The 25,427-nt window shown below is 25.0% G+C and overlaps 1 protein-coding gene across 8 annotated transcripts in view; it reads left to right on the forward strand.

Annotated features, from left to right (window-relative positions):
* Dys (Dystrophin) overlaps window positions 1-25,427 on the forward strand; it is a 913,182-nt gene that overhangs the window by 663,177 nt on the left and 224,578 nt on the right. For 7 of the 8 annotated variants that reach the window (XM_075289613.1, XM_075289607.1, XM_075289610.1 and 4 more), the window contains 2 exons: window positions 7,228-7,351; window positions 18,277-18,434. In XM_075289613.1, coding sequence (XP_075145728.1) covers window positions 7,228-7,351; window positions 18,277-18,434 — 282 coding nt within the window. The remainder of the gene's footprint in view (window positions 1-7,227; window positions 7,352-18,276; window positions 18,435-25,427) is intronic. The other variant, XM_075289609.1, reaches the window with a different exon arrangement.

The raw sequence follows: 25,427 nt of genomic DNA on the forward strand, positions 1-25,427 counted from the left end.
AATTTTATTTCTATAGAAAATGTTTGTCAAAATTTTATTTCTATAGAAAATTTTGTCAAAATTTTATTTCTATAGAAAATTTTGTTAAAATTTAATTTCTATAGAAAATTTTGTCAAAATTTTATTTCTATAGAAAATTTTTGTCAAAATTTTATTTCTATAGAAAATTTTCTCAAAATGTTATTTCTATAGAAAATTTTGTCAAAATTTTATTTCTATAGAAAATTGAAGTACCTCTTAGTTGACTTTATGTCAGAGAAATTCTAAACTAAGCTCGCAATCATATTTTAAATTCATGAAATCTTTGGCCTCAAGACAATATTTTTTCGTTGTAAAAACCAATCAGAACCAATTATTATCGAAAATAAAATTTTGTTAGCATTCAATTTACATATACATTTACACTAAATAGACCAAAAACTTTCATGAAGTTCAGAGGTAGTATTAGTTCAGCCATTTGCAGGAAACCATTTTTGTAGCAATGCACTTAGAAAGAACAGTATTGGTGTTTTCCATTTTTTTGTTGTTTCTTTAACAATCTGCAGTACATTAAATGGCCCATCAAATGAAATCAGGCGAAAAACTTTCTCCAGTCAATTTTCCATACCAATATTGGGTCATACTCCATTTCCATTTAGACTATGACCACTTCATATGCATGTATTTGCAAGTTGGTATTTTCCAGGAAAAACAATGAAGTGAACAACATCAACATCAAACGGTTGGCTGTCTGGTTGAATTTGTTTCCTGTTTCCGTTTTCTTTTTCTCCCCACCGCATAGTCATTGTTAACCATATAAATTTGTGTATGTTTTTGTATGTAGGGCTTTTGTGTGTGTATATGTGTGTGTGTGTGTCAACACTTTAAAAGTATGCGCTAACACATTCACACATGTTAGTGTAGTGTTTTTCTCGTGTTTTCATTTACTTTCCTCCTCCCCCGCCTTGAGAGGAATGGATTTTCCTCACTTCCAATTTTCTAACGAAAACCTTCATCGGTTAAGTGATTTTCCGTAACATATCCTTTTTTCTGCTTGCCTCAAGATTGCCTTTGAATGGCGGAGTGGAGGGGGGAAGGTATGCCTCATATCCTTAATGGTCAATATCTGTTCGTAGTTTACGTCTCAGGCATTTGTCGTGTCTACTTCTAATAACTAAGATGGCAATTTGGTGTGTTAGTCTACTACTGCCTTTCCTAGCTATCCTCTCATTTTCGTTGTCCATTTTATTTGCTTTTTGTGTTGTTTGCGGCCAGATTCTATGTGACTTTCCAAAAATTCAACGCTTTATTAAATCATTGGCAAATTTCATATGTGCGTGCCCTGCCTGCCTTATCACCGTTGTTTTGCAATCATTGCACAGTCTGTTCGATATAGAAGTGCGTGAGTGTGTTGTGAATGTGTGGAGCGTGTATGTGATCGCTTACACGTGTATATTTGTATTTATGTGGCATGTACACGCAATTCTATATCCTAGAGAAATATGAGTGCTATGCTATTAATGCTCTGTGTGTGTATATCGAGATTTGCTTTGGTCGTTTTAGGCATCATTAAACAATTACGCCATGAATAGAGTGTCTGTGATTATAATGAACTTAGGACAAGCTTTACGTTAAGTGGCACTTGTTAGCTGTACATTATAATTTGGCCAATAAAAATGACAACTAAATGTAATTTAACGCTTCCATCACGCAATGAGTTTATTTATTAAGTTAACAAAAGAAATTAATAAGATAAAATAAGAGGATTGCGGTTGGAAACATAAAGAAATCGGTGGAAACTGATACTATGGGGCTAAGAAAATAATTTTTATTTTATATTCAATCCAAATATCAATATATTTTTGTGGGTTTGTCGTCAGAGAATAGTTTCGATTCAAAAAAATATTACCAATGAAAGTTCAGCTTTGGAACATGTGTAATAATCGTATTAATAGTTTGTCCAATTATAGTTTATCCAATAATGAAAACTGATGAGGATTTGAAAACTTGAGATATCTGTCTTCTCAAAAGCAAAATGTTAGAAACTAACAATAAATTTTAGATTCGTTTGAATGCGTTGCCTTTGGCCCCATTATTGCCATCACACAATAAACGAAAGTGACTATGCGGTGTTTTGGTGGGAGCAAATGTATTTAAGGAAAATTTAGTGTAACACAAAGGCAACATTACGAAAGGAAAACGGCCTTAGTGTCAATCTTACTCTTCAAAATATCCAGCCGTTGGAATTTCCATGGTCTGCGGTCGGAATGTTTGTCTACCCAGGACTTCATTACTAGGATATTTTTCGGATAATATTCCGCATTGAAATTGGTTGAATAAAATTGATTTCGTTAAACAAAAAAAAAAAGATGATACCGCTTTGGTAATATAGCCGAATTTGTTAAACTCGTCTTACATAGCTATGTTAGGGCCATATCTAAATCTCATTTAGATAGTTTGTTACTATGAAATCGGTTATTAAATAAGAATATTATGCTAAATTTCAGAAAATCCGGATATACCTATATATGTGAGCTATATCTAAATATATACAAAACTTCATAAAAATCTGTTAATAATTACAAATAAAATCTTGCAAACAATAAATACATGAACGAAAAGACGGACGGACACCAAGAGCTTCCACAGAAAATTTTGATAAAATTTTCTATAGAAATAAAATTTTGACAAAATTTTCTATAGAAATAAAATTTTGACAAAATTTTCTATAGATATAAAATTTTGACAATAATTTCTATAGAAATAAAATTTTGACAAAAAGTTCTATCGAAATAAACTTTTGAGAAAATTTTCTATAGAAAGAAAATTTTGTATAGAAATAAAATTTTGACAAAAATTTCTATAGAAATAAAATTTTGACGAAATTTTCTATAGAAATGAAATTTTGACAAAATTGTCTATAGAAATGAAATTTTGACAAAATTTTCTATAGAAATAAAATTTTGACAAAATTTTCTATAGAAATAAAATTTCGACAAAATTTTCTATAGATATAAAATTTTGACAATAATTTCTATAGAAATAAAATGTTTAATGTAATGAAAGAAAATTAAGAAATAAAATGTTGACAAAAATTTCTATAGAAATAAACTTTTGAGAAAATTTTCTATAGAAAGAAAATTTTGACAAAATTTTGTATAGAAATAAAATTTTCACAAAAATTTCTATAGAAATAAAATTTTGACGAAATTTTCTATAGAAATAAAATTTTGACGAAATTTTCTATAGAAATGAAATTTTGACAAAATTTTCTATAGAAAAGAAATTTTGACAAAATTTTCTATAGAAATAAAATTTTGACAAAATTTTCTATAGAAATAAAATTTTGACAAAATTTTCTATCGAAATAAAATGTTGACAATAATTTCTATAGAAATAAAATTTTGACAAAAATGTCTGTAGAAATAAAATTTAGATAAAATTTTGTATAGAAATAAAACTTTGACAAAATTTTCTATAGAAATAAAATTTTGACAAAATTTTCTACCGAAATAAAATTTTGACAATAATTTCTATAGAAATAAAATTTTGACAAAAATTTCTATAGAAATAAATTTTTGACAAAATTTTGTATAGAAATAAAATTTTGACAAAATTTTCTATAGAAATAAAATTTTGACAAAATTTTCTATAGATATAAAATTTTGACAATAATTTCTATAGAAATAAAATTTTGACAAAAATTTCTATAGAAATAAACTTTTGAGAAAAATTTCTATAGAAACAAAATATCGACAAAACAAAAAAATTTCTATGCAAATACAATTTTGACGAAATTTTCTATAGAAATAAAATTTTGACAAAATTTTCTATAGAAATGAAATTTTGACAAAATTGTCTATAGAAATGAAATTTTGACAAAATTTTCTATAGAAATGAAATTTTGACAAAATTTTCTATATATAGAAATTATTGAAATTATTGTCAAAATTTTATATCTATAGATATAAAATTTTGACAATAATTTCTATAGAAATAAAATTTTGACAAAAAATTCTATAGAAATAAACTTTTGATAAAATTTTCTATAGAAAGAAAATTTTGACAAAATTTTGTATAGAAATAAAATTTTGACAAAAATTTCTATAGAAATAAAATTTTGACGAAATTTTCTATAGAAATAAAATTTTGACAAAATTTTCTATAGAAATGAAATTTTGACAAAATTTTCTATAGAAATGAAATTTTGACAAAATTTTCTATAGAAATAAAATTTTGACAAAATTTTCTATCGAAATAAAATTTTGACAATAATTTCTATAGAAATAAAATTTTGACAAAAATTTCTGTAGAAATAAAATTTTGTATAGAAATAAAACTTTGACAAAATTTTCTATAGAAATAAAATTTTGACAAAATTTTCTACCGAAATAAAACTTTGACAATAATTTCTATAGAAATAAAATTTTGACAAAAATTTCTATAGAAATAAAATTTTGACAAAATTTTGTATAGAAATAAAATTTTGACAACAATTTCTATAGAAATAAACTTTTGTGAAAATTTTCTATAGAAATAAAATTTTGACATAATTTCTATAGAAATAAAAATATCGAAAAACAAAAAAAATCTATACAAATACAATTTTGACGAAATTTTTTATAGAAATAAAATTCTGAGACCAATTTTCTATTGAAATAGGTCACTTAGACTATTCAGTCCATTGTGATACCACATTGGAGAACTTCTCTCTTATCACTGAGTGCTGCCCGATTCCATGTTAAGCTCAATGACAAGGAACCTCCTTTTAATAGCCGAGTCCGAACGGCGTTCCACATTGCAGTGAAACCACTTAGAGAAGCTTTGAAACCCTCAGAAATGTCACCAGCATTACTGAGGTGGGATAATCTACCGCTGAAAAACTTTTTGGTGTTCGGTCGAAGCAGCAATCGAACCCACGACCTTATGTGTGCAAGGCGGACATGCTAACCATTGCACCACGGTGACTCCCTTCTATAGAAATAACATAATAACAAAATTTTCTATAGAAATAAAATTTTGAAAAAATTTCCTATAGAAATAAAATTTTGACATAATTTTCTATAGAAATAAGATTTTGAGAAATTTTCCATAGAAATACGATTTTGAGAAATTTTCCTTAGAAATACATTTTTGAAAAATTTTTTCTATAGAAATAAAATTTTTGAGAACATTTTATATAAAAATAAAATTTTGACAAAAATTTTATATAGAAATAAAATTTTGAAAACATTTTCTATAGAAATAAACTTTTGAGAAATTTTTCTATAGAAATAAAATTTTGAGAAATTTTACATAAAGTACGATTTTGAGAAATTTTCCATAGAAATACAATCTTGAAAAAAATTTTCTATAGAAATAAAAATGAAAATAAAATTTTTACAAAAATTTTTATAGAAATAAAATTTTGACAACATTTTCTCTAGAAATAAACTTTTGAGAAAATTTTCTATAGAAATAAAATTTTGACAAAATTTTCTATAGAAATAAAATTTTGAGAAATTTTCCATAGAAATACAATTTTGAAAATTTTTTTCTATAGAAATAAAATTTGTGAGAACATTTTATATAAAAATAAAATTTCTACAAAAATTTTGTATAGAAAAAAAATGTGAAAACATTTTCTATAGAAATAAACTTTTGAGAAAATTTTCTATAGAAATAAAATTTTGACAAAATGTTCTATAGAAATAAAATTTTGACAAAATTTTCTATAGAAATAAAATTTTGAGAAATTTTCCATAGAAATACAATTTTGAAAATTTTTTTCTATAGAAGTAAAATTTTTGAGAACATTTTATATAAAAATAAAATTTTGACAAACATTTTGTATAGAAATACAATTTTGAAGACATTTTCTATAGAAAAAAACTATTGAGAAAATTTTCTATAGAAATAAAATGTTGACAAAATTTTCTATAGAAATAAATTTTTAAGAAAATTTTCTATAGAAATAAAAATTTGACAAAATTTTCTAGAGTAATAAAATTTTGCGAAAATTTTCTATACCTATAGAAATTTTTTTCAAAATTTCATTGGTTGGTTAAGCTACACTTAGTAAATGTATGGTTTTAAGCTGAAATCAAAAAAACAACAATGATTAAAGATCAAAATCCAACAATAACAAAACAAAACGAATGAGAGAAATAAAAGTTTCAAAAAATTTCCTATAGAAATAAAAATTTGACAAAATTTTATATAACAAGTATGGAAAGTCTAAAGTCGGGCGGGGCCGACTATATTATACCCTGCACCACTTTGTAGATCAAAATTTTCGATGCAATATCACATCCGTCAAATGTGTTGGGGGCTATATATAAAGGTTTGTCCCAAATACATACATTTAAATATCACTCGATTTGGACAGAATTTGATATACTTTTACAAAATCTATAGACTCAAAATTTAATTTTGACAAAATTTTCTATACAAAATAAAATTTTGAAAAAATGTTCTATACAAATAAAATGTTGACATAGTTTTCTATAGAGATAAAATATGGAAAAAATTCTATAGAAATAAAATTCTGAGAAAAATTTTCTATAGAAATAACATATTAAAAAAATTTTTGGTAGAAATAAATTTTTCACAAAAATAAAAATTTGACAAAATTTTATACAGAAACAAAATATTAACATAATTTTCTATAGAAATAAAACATCGAAAAAATCTATACAAATACAATTTTGACGAAAGTTTCTATAGAAATAAAATTTTGTTTTGTTATTGTTGTTTTTTTTTTTTTCTTTAATCATTGTTGTCGTTTTTGATTTCAGCCTAAAACCATGCATTGACTAAACTACAAGTCTAGCTTAACCAAATAAATTTGACAAACATTCTTTTCCTCTGTTGGTTAAGCTACACTTGTAGTTTAGTCAATGCATGGTTTTAGGCTGACAACAAATAAAATTTTGACAAAATTTTCTGTAGAAATTAAATCTTGACAAGATTTTAGAAACAATGCTTGTAATATCCAGTTTTTATATCAATATCCAGATTGTATATCACAAAATTTATTTCCAGTTTCCTTTAAAAATTTGGTATAGAGAGACTATTCACATAAAGTTTTTAACACCTTGTCCTCAACGAAAAATTAATTTTAGTTCGTCTCCATCGTGTCCAGATTTTTCCTTCCGTTCTTCTTCTCTCGTTTTACTTCCTTTACTTGAAAGCATAATTTCTCAACTATCATTTAATCGATTTTATTTAATATTCGTTTGTGTTTTCTTCTTTTTCTTGTCATTGCAGGATGATCACAAAGCCTTCCGCCGTCAATTGGAGGATAAACGTCCAATTGTGGAGAGTACTTTATTGAGTGGCCGTCAGTACATAGCCAGTGAACCACCTGTATCAGACACCAGTGATACCGAAGGTAACCTTACAGCAATATTTCGTTCTTTTTTTTATTTTTTCAACAACTCTTGTATAGCAGTCCATTTATCCTTCAATAGTCCACAAATAGTTTGGTGCCCTGGTGCCTGACTTGGCAAAGAGAAATACCCAAAACGCTAAACAATTTATAAATGGTTAGGAGGGAATATGGATAGTAAAATAAACTATTAGAAAGAAAGCCAAGGGAAATTGGATAGAACGATCATGAGTCTAAAAATCAATGTAAATGGACACTTTGAGAATTTTTTTTAAATGGAGATATTATGGTCGGAAATCAAATTTTTTGAATCAATAAATTTTAAAATTAACAAAATTGTACGCAATTAATGCTTTAGACCTTTTTGGTCAAAGTCTTGAACCAATTTTCATGATTTTAAAAATATCTAATACTGGAAAATTGACCTTTCCAAATTTTGAATAAAATCGAAAGCTTGAAAAGGCGAGTTTTTGTTTTCTATTACAATCCCTAGTTCACATTTAGGAATAATTCCTTTAGGTTTTTTAAAAATATTTATTAATTTAATTTTCCTTAGTGTATTCATATTTGTTTGGGGGGGCCAAAATAAAAATCATCCATTAAAGAGCAAAATATCATCACCACCCACGGTACATGAATCCTCAGCATTCCCAAATCAAACGACCATTGGACCATAGTCCATGGTTATGGTCCTCTATATTATTTGCCATATTCCTTTTACAATACAAATGTTTACCAAATTGCTATCAACTGGCGGTAAAACGATGTTGGCAAATTCATTTTTCTGTATCTGAGGGTGGCTCCTTTGTCCTTTCACTAGTCTGTCCGGCAGTCTGTTCTTCGGTATAGATTTTCATATGCCGGTTTGTTGAATTGCAGGATCTTGTAAGTTTTTTTTATTCACACAAATGGTGTGCCAAATTGTCCTCCTTACCCACGTCACATTTTTATTTTATTTTATTTTTTTTTTGTATATTCTCTGTTTATTTTGTGGCTCTTACTGTACTAACTGCTAGCAGGACAACATGCCCGTTAAATATCTGGGGATTTATTGTAACAACATTTATAAATATCGTAACAGCCATTTTTTTGTAATATTTGTTTTTTCTTTCATCTCTCTGTAATACATATTTTTGTTCGCAAATTTTTGCTAATGGGTATTCTTCGGTTTTTGTTTTAGTCTTTATATGGGTAATTTTTGATTTTTCTTTGGGGAGTTTTTTAAATATTTTTATTATACCTATTTTATATGGCTGGAATTTAAATGATAAACGTTATAATACGTTTGTCATTATAGATTTTATTTGTTGGCATGGCATGGAAATAACATTTTCTATGGACATAACATTTTCTATAGAAATAGAATTTTAACATAATTTTCTATAGAAATAAAATTTAGATAAAATATTCTATTGTAATGAAATTTTGACTAAATTTCCTATAGAAATAAAATTTTGACAAAATATTCTACAGAAATAAAAAACATTTCTATAGAAATAAAATTGTGACAAAATTGTCTATAGAAATAAAATTTTCACAAAATTTTCTATATAAATGAAATTTTACTATATTTTCTATGGAAATACAATTTTGACAAAATATTTTATAGAAATAAAATTTTCAGAAAATTGCCGATAGGAATACAATTTTGGCAAAATCTTCTATAAAAATAATATCTTGAAAAAACTGTCTCAATAATTAACAAAATTTTCTCAAGAATTAACAAAATTTTTTAAAGAAATAAAATTTTCTATGGAAATAAAATATTGACAAAATGTTCTATGGAAATAAAATTTCCACAAAATTTTCTTTAGAAATAAAAATTTCTATGGAAATAAAATTTAACAAATATTTCTAAAGCAATAAAATTTCAACAAAATTTTCTATAGCAATAAAATTTTAACAAAATTTTCTATAGAAATAAAATTTTGACAAAATTTTCTATAGAAATAAAATTTTCAGAAAATTTTCCTATAGAAATAAAATTTTCAGAAAATTTTTCTATAGAATTAAAATTTCCAGAAAATTTTCTATAGAAATAAAATTTTTAGAAAATTTTCTATAGAAATAAAATTTTCATAAAATTTTCCTATAGAATTAAAATTTTCAGAAAATTTTTCTATAGAAATAAAATTTTTAGAAAATTTTCTATAGAAATAAAATTTTCAGAAAATTTTCTATAGAAATAAAATTTTCAAAAAATTACCGATAGAAATAAAATTTTGGCAAAATCCTCTATAAAAATAATATCTTGACAAAATTTTCTCCAGAAATAAAATTTTTACAGAATTTCCTATAAAAATAAAATTCATAAAATTTTCTATAAAAATAAAATTTTGACAAAATTTTCTATAGAAATCAAATGTTTATAAAATTTTCTATGGAAATAAAATATTGGCAAAATGTTCTATGGAAGTAAAATTAAAACAAAAAAATCTGGTGGTCGGTTTATATGGGGACTATATCAAAACCTGGACCGATATAGTCCATCTTCGAACTTTACCTGCCTGCAGACAAACGACGAGTTTGTGCAAAATTTCAGCACGATTGCTTCATTATTGAAGACTGTAGCGTGATTGCAACAGACAGACAGACGGACATCGTTATATCGTCTTAGAATTTCTCCCTGATCAAGAATATATATACTTTATATAGTCGGAAATCGATATTTCGATGTGTTACAAACGGAATGACAAACTTATTATACCCGCCCCCGTCACCATTCTATGGTGGTGGGTATAAAAAGGATTAGATGAAATAGTTGTGAACCAAAGGCATGGTAAAAAGAGACAAGTTATAGAAATATTCTATAAAATTAATATTAGGATACAAAATGGCAGTTGTAGAGTTCTACCAAAAAATTTGAAAAAAATTTTGACAAAATTTTCTTAGAAATAAAATTTTAGCAAAATTTTCCACAAAACTAGAAATAATATTGTGACAAATTTTTCTGTAGAAATAAAATTTTGACAAAATTGTCTATAGAAATAAAATTGTCTATAGAAATAAAATTTTGACATAATTTTCTATAAAAATAAAACTTAAGAAAAAATTTTCTATAGAAATAAAATGTTCACAAAATTTTCTATAGAAATAAAATTTTAACAGGATTTTCTATAGAAATAAAATGTTGACAAAATTTTCTATAGAAATAAAATTTTGACAAAATTTTCTATAGAAATTAAATTTTGAAAAAAATTCCTATAGAAATTAAATTTTGAAAAAAAAATCCTATAGAAATAAAATTTTGACAAAGTTTTCTATAGAAATAAAATTTTGACATAATTTTCTATAAAAATTATATTTTAGCAAAATTTTCCATAAAAATAAAATTTTGACAAAATTTTCTCAGAAATAAAATTTTAGCAAAATTTTCCACAAAAATAAAATTTTGACAAAATTTTCCATAGAAATAATATTGTGACAAATTTTTCTGTAGAAATAAAATGTTGACAAAATTTTCTATAGAAATAAAATGTTGACAAAATTTTCTATAGAAATAAAATTTTGACAAAATTTTCTGTAGAAATAAAATTTTCTATAAAATAAAATTTTGAAAAATTTTATTTCTATAGAAAATTTTGCTAAAGTTTTATTTTTATAGAAAATTATGTCACCGGAGCCACCGTGGTGCAATGGTTAGCATGCCCGCCTTGCATACACAAGGTCGTGGGTTCGATTCCTGCTTCGACCAAACACCAAAAAAAAGTTTTTCAGCGGTGGATTATCCCACCTCAGTAATGCTGGTGACATTTCTGAGGGTTTCAAAGCTTCTCTAAGTGGTTTCACTGCAATGTGGAACGCCGTACGGACTCGGCATTAAAAAGGAGGTCCCTTGTCATTGAGCTTAACATGGAATCGGGCAGCACTCAGTGATAAGAGAGAAGTTCACCAATGTGGTATCACAATGGACTGAATAGTCAAAGTGAGCCGGATACATCGGGCTGCCACCTAACCTAACCTAACCTTGACCTATGTCAAAATTTTATTTCTATAGAAAATTTTGTAAAAATTTTATTTCTACAGAAAAAATATAGAAATAAAATTTTGGCAAAATTTTCTATAGAAATAAAATTTTGACAAAATTGTCTATAGAAATAAAATTTTGACATAATTTTCTATAAAAATAAAACTTTAGCAAAATTTTCTATAGAAATAAAATTTTGACAAAATTTTCTATAGAAATAAAATGTTAACAGAATTTTCTATAGAAATAAAATTTTGACAAAATTTTCTATAGAAATAAAATTTTGACAAAATTTTCTATAGAAATTAAATTTTGAAAAAAATTCCTGTAGAAATAAAATTTTGGCAAAGGTTTCTATAGAAATTAAATTTTGAAAAAAAAAATCCTATAGAAATAAAATTTTGGCAAAGGTTTCCATAGAAATTAAATTTTGAAAAAAAATCCTATAGAAATAAAATTTTGACAAAGTTTTCTATAGAAATAAAATTTTGACATAATTTTCTATAAAAATTAAATTTTAGCAAAATTTTCCATAAAAGTAAAATTTTGACAAAATGTTCTCAGAAATGAAATTTTAGCAAAATTTTCCACAAAAATAAAATTTTGACAAAATTTTCCATAGAAATAATATTGTGACAAATTTTTCTGTAGAAATAAAATTTTGACAAAATTATCTATAGAAATAAAATTTTGACAAAATTTTCTATAGAAATAAAGTTTTGACAAAATTTTTTATAGAAATGAAATTTTGACAAAATTTTCTGTAGAAATAAAATTTTCTTTAAAAAAAAATTGTTGACAAAATGTTCTATAGAAATAAAATTTTGACATAATTTTCTATAGAAATAAAATATCGAAAAAAATCTATACAAATAAAATTTTGACAAAATAAATAAAACTTTGACAAACTTTTCTATACAAATAAAATGTCGAAAAAAAAATCTGAGAAAAAATTTCTATAGAAATAAAATTTTGACGAAATTTTCTATACCAATAAAATTTTGACAAAATTTTCTTTACAAATAAAATTTTGATATAATTGGAAATTAAATTTTAACAAAATTTTCTATCGCACTAAAATTTTTACAACATTTTCTTTAGAAATAAAATGTTGACAAACTTTTCTATAGAAATAAACTTTTTACAAAATTTTCTATAGAAATAAAATATTGACAAAAGTTTCTATTAGAATAAAATTCTGACAAACTTTTCTATAGAAATAAAATTTTAACAAAATTTTCCATAGAAATAAAATTGTGACGAAACTTTCTGTAGAAATAAAATGTTCTACAGAATTAAAATTTCAGAAATTTTTTTACAGATATAACATTTTTAGACAATTTTTATATAGAAATAACATTTTAAGAAAATTTTCTATAGAAATAAAATTTTGACAAAATTTTCTATAGAAATAAAATTTTGACAAAATTTTCTATAGAAATAAAATGTTGAAAATTTTTCTATAGGACAAAGCGCCCTATTTCCATGTTTTGAGGACAAATAGACCATTTTTTGAGCACAAGAAAATTATCACCTTTGTGTTTTAAAAATTTACAAAAAAATTAAAAATTATTTATAATTGGCAGACCTTATTCATTCATTTGTTTTTTTTTTTTTTTTTGTTTGACCTCATCCTGATGAAATGTGTAACAAATGAAATTGAAATTTTTTTATATCCCATTTCATTATGGTTGCTACAAAAATCGTTTCCCGCATTGCTCCAAAATAAACCCTATATTTGAAGACCTTTATAAAACTTCATAAACAGCATTAACTCTATAAAATTTATTTCATGTCATTGCAATACCATCAGTAAGCTATATTTGCTCGTATTTTCAATTTAATAGTTGCATTATGTGTTTTTTTTTTTTATTCTTCCAAAAAAGTTACCGTAACAAATTAAGTTGTTCTTATTCAAAAGTTTTACGCTCTAATTCGTCTTTTTCTGCAATAGTACATTCAATACCCATAGCTTTTCTTTTTAGTCCTCTTCTTAGCATTGAAAGAATAAAAAATGTCAAACAAAAAGTAAAAATCTATAAGGAATCAATTTTCTTTTAGTTTAATGCAGATTTAATGGAAGGAGACAAAAAGACCCTTGGAAAAGAAAAACTAGCAACAGTTCCAGCGATAGTATATAAACGAAAGAAAACTAGGGTATATAGTAGCTACCATAAAATCGTATGGCATAGTTACTTGCATTCCAATATGATGACAAATGTGCAGAGGAAACTTGTTTGTGAGAGAAAATGGAAAGTTTCCTTTTTTACCAACTCACAAACACAGTGAAAATTGATTATTTGAGTTTGCATAAGTACAGAGAATAGAACTAAAGTAAGATAGTGTGTGTTCAGAGATTTCAAGAAACTGAAATCTATTAAATCTTCAATGGGAACTTTTTATAACAATCCCAGAATAGTGCGAAAGATTTACTATCACTGCTCGTCCCCTGTTTCTTTTGTAAGAAGAGTTATTTGAGAGTGCGAGGGAAGATATCGAGAATAAGAAGAAAATACAGTAGAAATATCGATGAAATCGAAGTGAATTAATCTGATTCACAAGGATAAAGAATTTCTCACATTACAAAAAAATCATTGCATACTTTTGGGATTGCCAAAGACAAACAATAATATGCCATAGCTTAAAGCGAGTAGATTTTAATTTGAACTATGATATACTGCAATTAAATCTAATTGCATTGCTAATCAATATCCAGATTTTACTTCTTATTGTATAAAAATTATATTTCAATTTAAACCCATAACTTCAATTGTTATTGAAAATAATACCAAAAAATTGAAATTAGATTTTATTTCAGCCTGAAAGTATGCCCAATTTTTTATATCATAAAAAACGCATCTAATACCAGATCATTCTATGTTTTTTTTTTTAATTTCCAAAATATTCCCATAGTTGCATCCGGTTTTGAATTCTAATTTCCATTTAGAAAAAAAAAAAAAAAAACAAAACAATTAATAAAATTAACTTCAATTTATATACAAGTGGAACATGTTTCATTTTGTAGACTTTGTGAAAATTTAATAAAGTCATTTTCATGGTTCGTATACTTAGAGAAGACATTTTGGCTCTTCACCATTTACAATTCACGCGCTTAGAGCAGTCATTCGAAAAAAGCCCTTAAAGTCTGTCGAAGCACGTCCTTAATTTATTATTTATCACTTTTTTTCTGCTATTACTAGAACCTATGGCATTGAATGAATATGCCATGTCTAAAATGTAAATGTCACACAAGCAAAAGTACAACAAAACTGTAGCAACATGACAAGAATACGGTGAACAGTGACAATGATAATGTTTCATGAGATGGAAACATAATAATATTAATTTTAAAAAAAATATAGCATACTTTAAGGCTTCATTTTATGAATTTAGAAAATTTTAAAACTTAATATGCTGGAGTAAAACAATTTCATAAAATTTACTATAGAAATAAAATTTAGAAAAAAGATTTTCTATAAAACTAAATTTTGACAAAATTTGCTATAGAAAAGAGATTTTGCAAAAATTTTGTAAAGAAATAAAATTAAAAAAAAAAATTTAAAATAAAATTTTAACAAAATTTTCTATAGAAATAACATTTTGACAAAATTTTCTATAGAAATAAAAGTTTGACAAAATTTTCTACAAAAATAAAATTTTGACAAAATTTTCTATAGAAATAAAATTTTAACAAAATTTTCTGTAGAAATATAATTTTGACAAAATTTTCTATAGAAATAAAATTCTCCAAAAATTTTCTGTAGGAAAAAAATTTTGACAAAATTTTCTACGAGTATAGAAAGAAAATTTTGATAAAATTTTCTATGAAAATAAAATTTTGACAAATTTTTTATAGAAATAAAATTTGAACAAAATTTTCTGTAGAAATATAATTTTGACAAAATTTTCTATAGAAATAAAATTTTCCAAAAATTTTCAGTTGTAAAAAAATTTTACAAAAATTTTCTATAGAAAAAAAATTTCGACAAAATTTTCTACGAGTACAGAAAGAAAATTTTGACAAAATTTTCTATAGAAATAAAATTGTGACATAATTTTTTATAGAAATAACATTTTGAATAAAATAAAATTTTGACACAATTTTCTATAGAAATAAAATTTTAACAAAATTTTCTGTAGAAATATAATTTTGACAAAATTTTCTATAGAAATAAAATTTTCCAAAAATTTTCTGTTGGAAAAAAATTTTACAAAAATTTTCTGTAGGAAAAAAATTTTGACAAAATTTTCTACGAAAAGAATGAAAATTTTGACAAAATTTTTTTTAGAAATAAAATTTTGACAAAATTTTCTATAAAAATAAAATTTTGACAAAATTTTCTATAGAAATAAAATTTTAACAAAATGTTCTGTAGATATAATATTTTGACAAAATTTTCTGTAGAAATAAAGTTTTCAGAAAATTTTCTGGAGAAATAAAATTTTCAGGAAATCTTGTATGCTCCGGGTAAGCTCAAAAACGGCGAAAAGTATTTACTTGACACTTTCAGAGATTGTAGGAGGGCGCTCATGTGGTGGAAATAGGGTACCTCATTTTTTTATACTTGGTCGCGGAAGGATAACTCCCCTTTGTTCGACTTTTTGAAAATTGGACCAAAGTTGACCGATTTGCTTGAAATTTTCAAAGAAAGTTAGCGTTGGCATCTTGACAAAGGTCCGCTACTGTATTTTTCGATATTTGGTCGCGGAGGGAGACCTCCCCTTTGTCCGACTTTTTTTACAGTACAGTGAATAAGCTTAAATTCTCCGATTTACTTGAGATTTACAGAGAACGTGCGGTGAGATTACGAAATTAATATGGGGTACCTCATGTGTTCATATTTAGACGGGCAGGGGGGCCTCCCCCTTGCACGATTTTTTGAAAATAGGAACAAATTATTCGATTTGCTTGAAATTTGCAGGTGAGTTTGAATAGGGCGTCTAGACAGTGAACAGCTACTTTATTTTTCGATGTTTGGTCGGGGAGGGGGATCTCCCCTTTGCCCGACTTTTTTTACAGTACAGTGAAAACAAAACTAAAATTCTCTGACTGAAATTGTACGGAAAAACAGGATGAGATTATGAAATTTATATAAGCCCCACGGGAAACAGATTTTCTATAGAAATAAAATTTTCAGAAATTTTTCTATAGAAAAACAATTTCAGAAAATTTTCTATAGAAATAAAATTTTGACAAAATTTTCTATAAAAATAAAATTTTGACAAAATTATCTATAAAAATAAAATTTTGACAAAATTTTCTATAGAAATAAAATTTTCAGAAATATTTCTATAAAAATAAAATTTTCAAAAAATTTTCTATAGAAGTAAAATTTTCTATAGAAATAAAATTTTCTGAAAATTTTCTATAGAAATAAAATTTTGACAAATTTTTCTATAAAAATAAAATTTTGACAAAATTATCTATAAAAATACAATTTTGACAAAATTTTCTATAGAAATACAATTTTCAGAAAAATTTCTATAGAAATAAAATTTTCAGAAAATTTTCTATAGAAATAAAAAATTAGGATAATTTTCTATAATAAATCTGTAAATAAAAACAAGCAAGGAAAGTCTAAAGTCGGGCGGGGCCGACTATATTATACCCTGCACCACTTTGTAGATCTAAATTTTCGATACCATATCACATCTGTCAAATGTGTTGGGGGGCTATATATAAAGGTTTGTCCCAAATACATACATTTAAATATCACGCCATCTGGACAGAATTTGATAGACTTCTACAAAATCTATAGACTCAAAATTTAAGTCGGCTAATGCCGACTTAGTAAAAAAATATGGGAAACATTTAAATCTGAAGCAATTTTAAGGAAACTTCGCAAAAGTTTATTTATGATTTATCGCTCGATATATATGTATTAGAAGTTTAGGAAAATTAGAGTCATTTTTACAACTTTTCGACTAAGCAGGGGCGATTTTACAAGGAAAATGTTGGTCGAAATCAGAAAAACATGTATATGGGAGCTAAATCTAAATCTGAACCGATATCAATCAAGTTTGGCACGCATAGCTACAATGCTAATTCTACTCCCTGTGCAAAATTTCAACTAAATCGGAGTTAAAAGTTGGCCTCTGTGGTCATATGAGTGTAAATCGGGCGATAGCTATATATGGGAGCTATATATAAATCTGAACCGATTTCAACCAAATTTGACACGCATAGCTACAATGCTAATTCTACTCCCTGTGCAAAATTTCAACTAAATCGGAGCAAAAAATTGGCCTCTGTGGGCAAATGGTGTAAATCGGGCGAAAGCTATATATGGGGGCTATATCTAAATCTGAACCGATTTGGCTGATAGTTTGCAAGTTTTTCAAGACTTATAAAATATTCGGATGTACGGAATTTGAGGAAGATCGGTTGATATACACGCCAATTATGACCACATCGGTGAAAAATATATATGGCAGCTATATCTAAATCTGAACCGATTTTCCCAAAATCAATAGGGATCGTCTTTGAGCCGAAGCAGGACCCTATACCAAATTTTAGGACAATCGAACTAAAACTGCGAGCTGTACTTTGCACACAAAAATACATCAACAGACAGACGGACAGACAGACAGACAGACGGACGGACATCGCTAAATCGACTCAGAATTTAATTCTAAGACGATCGGTATACTAAACGATGGGTCTCAGACTTTTCCTTCTTGGCGTTACATACATATGCACCACTATACACAGTAGTGGTGAAGGGTATAAAAAACAAAACAATAAAAAATTTCAATTCGTAAAATCCTAAAAATATGCTTTAATTTTTAGTTTTCGAAAAGCATCTGCAAACCCCAGTGTCTCGTATTCCTTTTTATCTCCCAAAATATTACCATAGTCATTTGTAACCATTTGTATCTATTTCTCTGTTGAATTTCCATTTGTTTTTTTGTGTTTCCCTCTACTATATTCAAAACTTTCTGTCTTTCTGTCTTTTTACAGCAGCTCATGATTCGGATTCTCGTTATTTAACTGCCGAAGAACAAAGCCGTGAATTGACACGCAGCATTCGACGTGAAGTTGCTAAACTCTCCGAGCAATGGAACAATCTCATCGATAAATCTGACAATTGGAAACATCGTTTAGATGAATACATGACGGTAAGTTTTTTTTGTACCATTTGCATTGTGAAGGTAACAAACCTTATTTCTACGAAATTTCTCAAACAAAAGATTTTACTTTTTTGTGAAAAAAAAAATCTCAAATGTCCTTAATATTGACAAGGACAAAGACAAATGTGCCGGAAGTTAATCTGCAAAAGATTTGGTTTATTGGAGAAGTAGGATATCTTTTTGCAGGGAGGTAAAAACAATGTATGGAATGAAATATTACTTAGAGGGCAGATGATGTGAAGAAAAAACTGATTTTTATAGGGAATTTTAACCCTTGTGAACTCCTTGGATAAGTGCCCATTCCACATGCGGATTATTATAGTGGATTATGGGAATATTTTATTTTTTTTTTATTTATTATCTTCTAAAAACATACATTTCGTCTCTGTAATGGATGAATAAAAGTTTCAAAAAAATATCCAATAACTAAAGGAATAAAAATTACGTTTTAAACTCAACGTTGGGTCAAATTGACCCAAGGAGTGCACAAGGGTTTAATAAAATTGCTGATTTAAATAGAAGAGACTTGTAAAGCAAGTATTCTAAAACAAAATATTTTTGCATTTAAAAATGTCCTTTAACCAAAAAGGCTTTTTTCTATTCTAAATGGACTGTTTCTACAACAAAGTTAATTTTTATTAAAATGCATTTTTTTCTTTGAAATTTTTCTTTTTCGATGATAAATTAATTTTTTTAACAAATTTATTCTATGAAATTATACAGATTTTTTTTACAAAAACTAACTTTTCTTTAAAGCAAACTATTTATTTATAGAATTATTTTTTGTTTTTCGATGAGAAATTAATTTGTCTAAAGAAAAAATAAATACTTCTATTCGTTCATTAAAATAATAAATTTTTCTAAAAAAAAAAAAATTATACACAATTTTTTTGTTCTATAAAAATCGTTTTTTATAAAATTCATAATTTATTGAAAATAGTTTTTTTTTTAATTTATTTATTTTATTAATTTATTTATTTAATTTTTTAAGTTTTTTTTTCTTAAAAAACTTCTTTGAAAAATCACCATCATAAAAAAAAACTATTGCTAAAATTCGTATTTCATTGAAAATTTTATATTTTGAAAAGAAAATTTATATTTCAATTATTACGCAATTCTGTATTCTATGAAAAATTAATTTCATAAAAAAAAACATGTTTTCTTAAAAATTTTAAATTTATCCATTGATAAATATTTGTTTGTGATATTTCTACCCGCAGCAGTAGGTCTATTCAGGTATTTACCCTAATTTCACTAACTTTTCTCGTAAACATTAAAATTTCACAAACAAAAAACGAACATTATAAAACCTAAAAGTCCAGGAATGCCGACATGAATAAAACCCAAAAACTAAGTCTAAAAAAATTTACAGGAAACCACAAATGAAATGTTAAATGGGATGAAAAGTAAAATTGAAATGAAATTTTATTGTTTGTTGTTGTTGTTGTTGTTAAGGAGTTTCTTGGATTGCTAATTCCGAGTTTAGAATGAAGCACAACCACCCACCCACCGTATACCACATGGACTTTTAATGACCAATATGTGAAAGTGCAAAATCATGCTGGGTCCTTGAGTGAGCTAACCCAGTAAACCATTACCAGCAAAAGCATTCACCAACAATGACAACAAAACGAAACATCACATATCTAAAACATTCATACCAGAGAATACCAAAAACTAAGTACAGAGAAAAATTTTGCACATAATAAACTTTGGAATTTTTGTGTTTTTGGCTTGAGTTGATTTCAGAAATGTTGATGTGAAAACTCCTCCGAGAAATAGAGAAAAACAAAAGAACACAACAAATCTCTAGATTGCAAAACACTGATAGGAGGAAAGCAAAATATTTCGAATGTCCCTTTTTTTTTTTGGCTGAGCTTTGCAAAGTGGGCTAATGTTGTGGGAGTTAAAATGAAATTAAATTCTTTGGCATTGGAATGATGAGAGATTACATTTCTGTAATTAAGTTAAACATTTTTACTTCGTTTTCTATGTGGACCAAAACAGTTTTATTTTTCTTTTAATGAAGTGCCAGATTTAACTTAAAGGGGATCGAGGAAACTAGACGAGATTTAGCCTTTAATTAAAGCGCATACAGAAATAAAATTTTGACAAAATTTTCTATAGAAATAAAATGTTGACAAAATTTTCCATAGAAATAAAATTTTGACAAAATTTTCCATAGAAATAAAATTTTGACAAAATTTTCTATAGAAATAAAATTTTGACAAAATTTTCTATAGAAATAAAATTTTGACAAAATCTTCTATAGAAATACCATTTTGACAAAATTTTCTATAGAAATAAAATTTTGACAGAATTTTCTATAGAAATAAAATTTTGACAAAATTTTTTATAGAAATAAACTTTTGACAAAATTTCTACAGAAATAAAATTTTGACAAAATTTTCTGTAAAAATAAAATTTTGACAGAATTTTCTATAGAAATAAACTTTTGACAACATTTTCTATAGAAATAAAATTTTGACAATATTTTCGATAGAAGTAAAATTTGGAAAAATTTTTTATACAAATATAATTTTGACAAAATTTTCTATAGAAATAAAATTTTGGACAAAATTTTCTATAGAAATAAAATTTTGACAAAATTTTCCACAGAAATAAAATTTTGACAAAATTTTCTATAGGACTAAAATGTTGACAAAATTTTCTATAGAAATATAATTTTGACAAAATTTTCTATAGAAATAAAATTTTGGACAAAATTTTCTATAGAAATAAAATTTTGACAAAATTTTCTATAGAAATAAAAATTTGGCAAAATTTTCTATAGAAATAAAATATTGACAAAATTTTCTATAGAAATAAAATTTTGACAAAATTTTCAATAGAAATAAAATTTTGACAAAATTTTCTATAGAAATAAAATTTTGACAAAATTTTCTATAGAAATAAAATTGTGACAAAATTTTCTATAGAAATAAACTTTTGAGAAAATGTTCTAAAATCTTCTAGAAATTTTATATGGAAATAAAATTTTTACAAAATTTTCTATAGAAATAAAATTTTGACAAAATTTTCTATAGAAATAAAATTTTGACAAAAGTTTATATAGAAATAAAATGTTGACAAAATGTTCTATAGAAATAAAAGTTTGGCAAAATTTTTTATAGAAATATAATTTTGACAAAATTTTCTTTAGAAATAAAATTTTGGACAAAATTTTCTATAGAAATAAAATTTTGACAAAATTTTCTATAAAAATAAAATTTTGACAACATTTTCCATAGAAATAAAATTTTCCCAAAATTTTCTATAGAAATAAAATTTTGACAAAATTTTCTATAAAAATAAAATTTTGACAAAATTTTCTATAGAAATACAATTTTGCCAAAAATTTTCTATAGATATAAAATTTTGACAAAATTTTCTATAGAAATAAAATATTGACAAAATTTTCTATAGAAATAAACGTTTGAGAAAATTTTCTATAGCAATTAAATTTATACAGAATTTTCTATAGAAATAAAATTTTGACAAAATTTTCTATAGAAATAAAATTTTGACAAAATTTTCTATAGAAATAAAATTTTGACAAAATTTTCTATAGAAATAAAATTTTGACAAAATTTTCTATAGAATTAAAATTTTGACAGAATTTTCTATGGAAATAAATTTTTGACAAAATTTTCTACAGGAATAAATTATTGAAAAAAGTTTCTATAGAAATAAAATTTTGACAAAATTTTCTATAGAAATAAACTTTTGAGAAAAATTTCTAAAGAAGTAAAATCTTCTAGAAATTTTATATGGAAATAAAATTTTGACAAAATATTCTATAGAAATAAAATTTTCACAATTTTTCCTACATAAATAAAATTTTGGCAAAATTTTCTATAGAAATAAAATTTTGGCAAAATTTTCTATATCAATAAAATATTCAGAGAATGTTGAACAGAAATAAAATTTTGAGAAAAATTTCCATGGAAGTAAAACCTTGAGAAAACTTTTCATAGAAATAAAATCTTGACAAAATTGTTTACAAATATAAAATCTTGTCAAAATTTTTTATAGAAATAAAATTTTGAAAAAAAAATTGAGCATACTTTCCATAGAAACTCATTTTTTTATTTTAGCCTGATTTCAATGCAGGCTGGTCTAATATCCAAATCATTTAAACTAGATATTACTATAATATTTATTGGAGCTTATTGGACAGGAAAATTAAGGGAATTGATATTATTAAGTTACTGAATAGAAAATGCCAGATACCCATTCGCAAGCCTGACTATTCATATGATTCAGTGTTGGCCACTACACATTTCCATAGTCTTTAGCGAGATCTGACCGGGTGAGATGATTTAATTTGGGTCTTTTATGCTAATTCTTAATAAAATTTACATACGAAAATTATTCTTCCCAAATTTAACCATTTTTACGCCACCACTGTTCATCATCTTTTCGTATAACTTTCGCAACTTTTTCTATAGAAATATAATTTTGAGAAAAATTTCTATAGAAATTAAAATTTGAGAAAGTTTTCTATAGAAATAAAATCATAAAATTATCCATAGAAAAAAATTGAGAAAACATTCCATAGAAATATAATTTTAGTAAAATTTTCTATAGAAATAAAATTTTGATAAAATATTCTATAGAAATGAAATTTTGACAAAATTTCCTACAGAAATAAAATGTTGGCAAAACTTTCTATAGAATATCGAGATCTTTAGCGAGATCTGACCGGGTGAGATGATTTCATTTGGGTCTTTTATGCTAATTCTTTATAAAATTTAAATACGAGAATTATTCTTCCCAAATTTAACCATTTTTACATCACCACTGTACATCATCTTTTCGTATAACTTTCGCAAAATTTTCTATAGAAATATAATTTTGAGAAAAATTTCTATAGAAATTAAAATTTGAGAAAGTTTTCTATAGAAATAAAATCATAAAATTATCCATAGAAAAAAATTGAGAAAACATTCCATAGAAATATAATTTCAGCAAAATTTTCTATAAAAATAAAATTTTGAGAAAATTTTCTATAGAAATAAAATTTTGACAAAAATTTTTACAGAATTAAAATTTTGACAAAATTTTCTATAGAAATAAAATTTTGACAAAATTTTCTATAGAAATAAAATTTTGAAATTTTTTGTTATAGAAAAAACATTTTGAGAAAATTTTCTATAAGAATTAAAATTTGAGAAAATTTTCTATACAAATTAAAATTTGAAACAATTCTTTATAAAAATAAAATTTTGATAAAATATTCTATAGAAATAAAATTTTGACAAAATTTCCTAGAGAAATAAAATGTTGGCAAAATTTTTTATAGAAATAAAATTTTGAGAAAATTTTCTATAGAAATAAAATTTTTTATAGAAATAAAATGTTGAGAATTTTCTATAGAAATAAAATTTTGACAAAATCTTCTATGGAAATACACTTCTGACAAAATTTTCTAAAGAAATGAAATCTTGACAAATGTTTCTATAGAAATACAATTATCGATAGAAATAAAATTTTCTATAGAAATAAATTTTAGACAAAATTTCCTATAGAAATAAAATTTTCTATAGAAATTAAGTTTTGACAAAATTTTCTATGGAAATAAAATTTTACCAAATTTTTTATAGAAATTGAGAAAAAAATTTAGAAAAATTTCTACAGGAATAAAATTTAAAAAAAAATCTATAGGAAGAAAATTTTGACAAAATGTTCTATAGAAATAAAATGTTGACAAAATTTTCTATAGAAATTTTATCAAAGTTTTACCAAACTTGTTGTTATCAAATCTGAAAATACATTTTTTATATATTTTTGTTTTTTTGCTTTACAAAAGATGGACATGAATGTTAAGTTAAATGAAACATCTGTTCCTTTCCCATTCCCTTCTTTGCTTTCTTTTTTATTATTCAGGTGGCAATTGGTATTTTCTTAAGTCCCTAGATCTTTTCAAAAATTTGAACATTTAAGTAAATAATTTGATTATCCACTTAGAGTAAATGTCATAAAACAATCTAGACTAACAACCTTCCTAGTGGGGATATTGGTTGTGACAAATTGTCATTGGAGGGGGAAAACATTTCATTACTTTGACAATTTTTTTTTCTTCCAAGAACAAGTAGAAAATTCATCCCAAACACTTAGTTTTGTGTGTTTTTTCCTCTTTCAAATTGGTTTGGCTTTAAATATTTTATGGCTCAATTAAAATACAATGTTTTGTCCTTCTGGCCTTGCTGACATTTCCTTAGCCTTCGTCGATGAATACTCTGACTTTTTGTACATTTGAATTGCAAACATTTTTCCTTCTTCTTGATATTGTAATAACTTTATTGGTGTTATTGTTTCGTATTACTTTTTAATTCAATTAATTAAAAACTCATACAGACACGGTGGGCCACCCTCACTTCTCGTTTTCAGTATACACCATTGAAACGAATTCCTTTTGTTTTTGTAGTGAGATGTCTGTCGTTATCCCTGTGCTTTATGATTAAAATCCTGTTGCCACTTGAATACGTTTCAGTTTTGTTCACAGAATCGAAGGTGTAACGGATGCGCGAAATTGGTATTGAAGGAAATATGGAATGGAGTATATCGTATCCCTCAATAATATTTTATGGGAATTTGTAATACACTTTTTGGCACAGTCGTCATTTGCCGCATTGTTATTCAATTCCGCATTGTAATGCAATTTGAATTTATAATTTGTTCTGTTTTCATATTTCCGATGAAAAAATAGGGGGAGTTAAAAGGGGAACGGCTATTATGTGCCATTTGAGATTTTTTGATTTAAAATTTAATTAATGATGAAACGGTTTTGAAAAAATGGATTTTATTGAAATTTTCCAATTTATAGTTAAATCAAATTTTGCTAAAACTTTCTATAAAACTAAAATTTTTCGAAAATTGTCTGTAGAAATAAAAATTTATCAAAATTTTCTATAGAAATAAATTTTGGCTAAGTTTTCTACAGAAATAAAATTTTAACAAATTTTCTATGGAAATAAA

The sequence above is a fragment of the Haematobia irritans genome, chromosome 1 (assembly GCF_050003625.1).
Source record: "Haematobia irritans isolate KBUSLIRL chromosome 1, ASM5000362v1, whole genome shotgun sequence".
Taxonomy (NCBI): Eukaryota; Metazoa; Arthropoda; class Insecta; order Diptera; family Muscidae; genus Haematobia; species Haematobia irritans.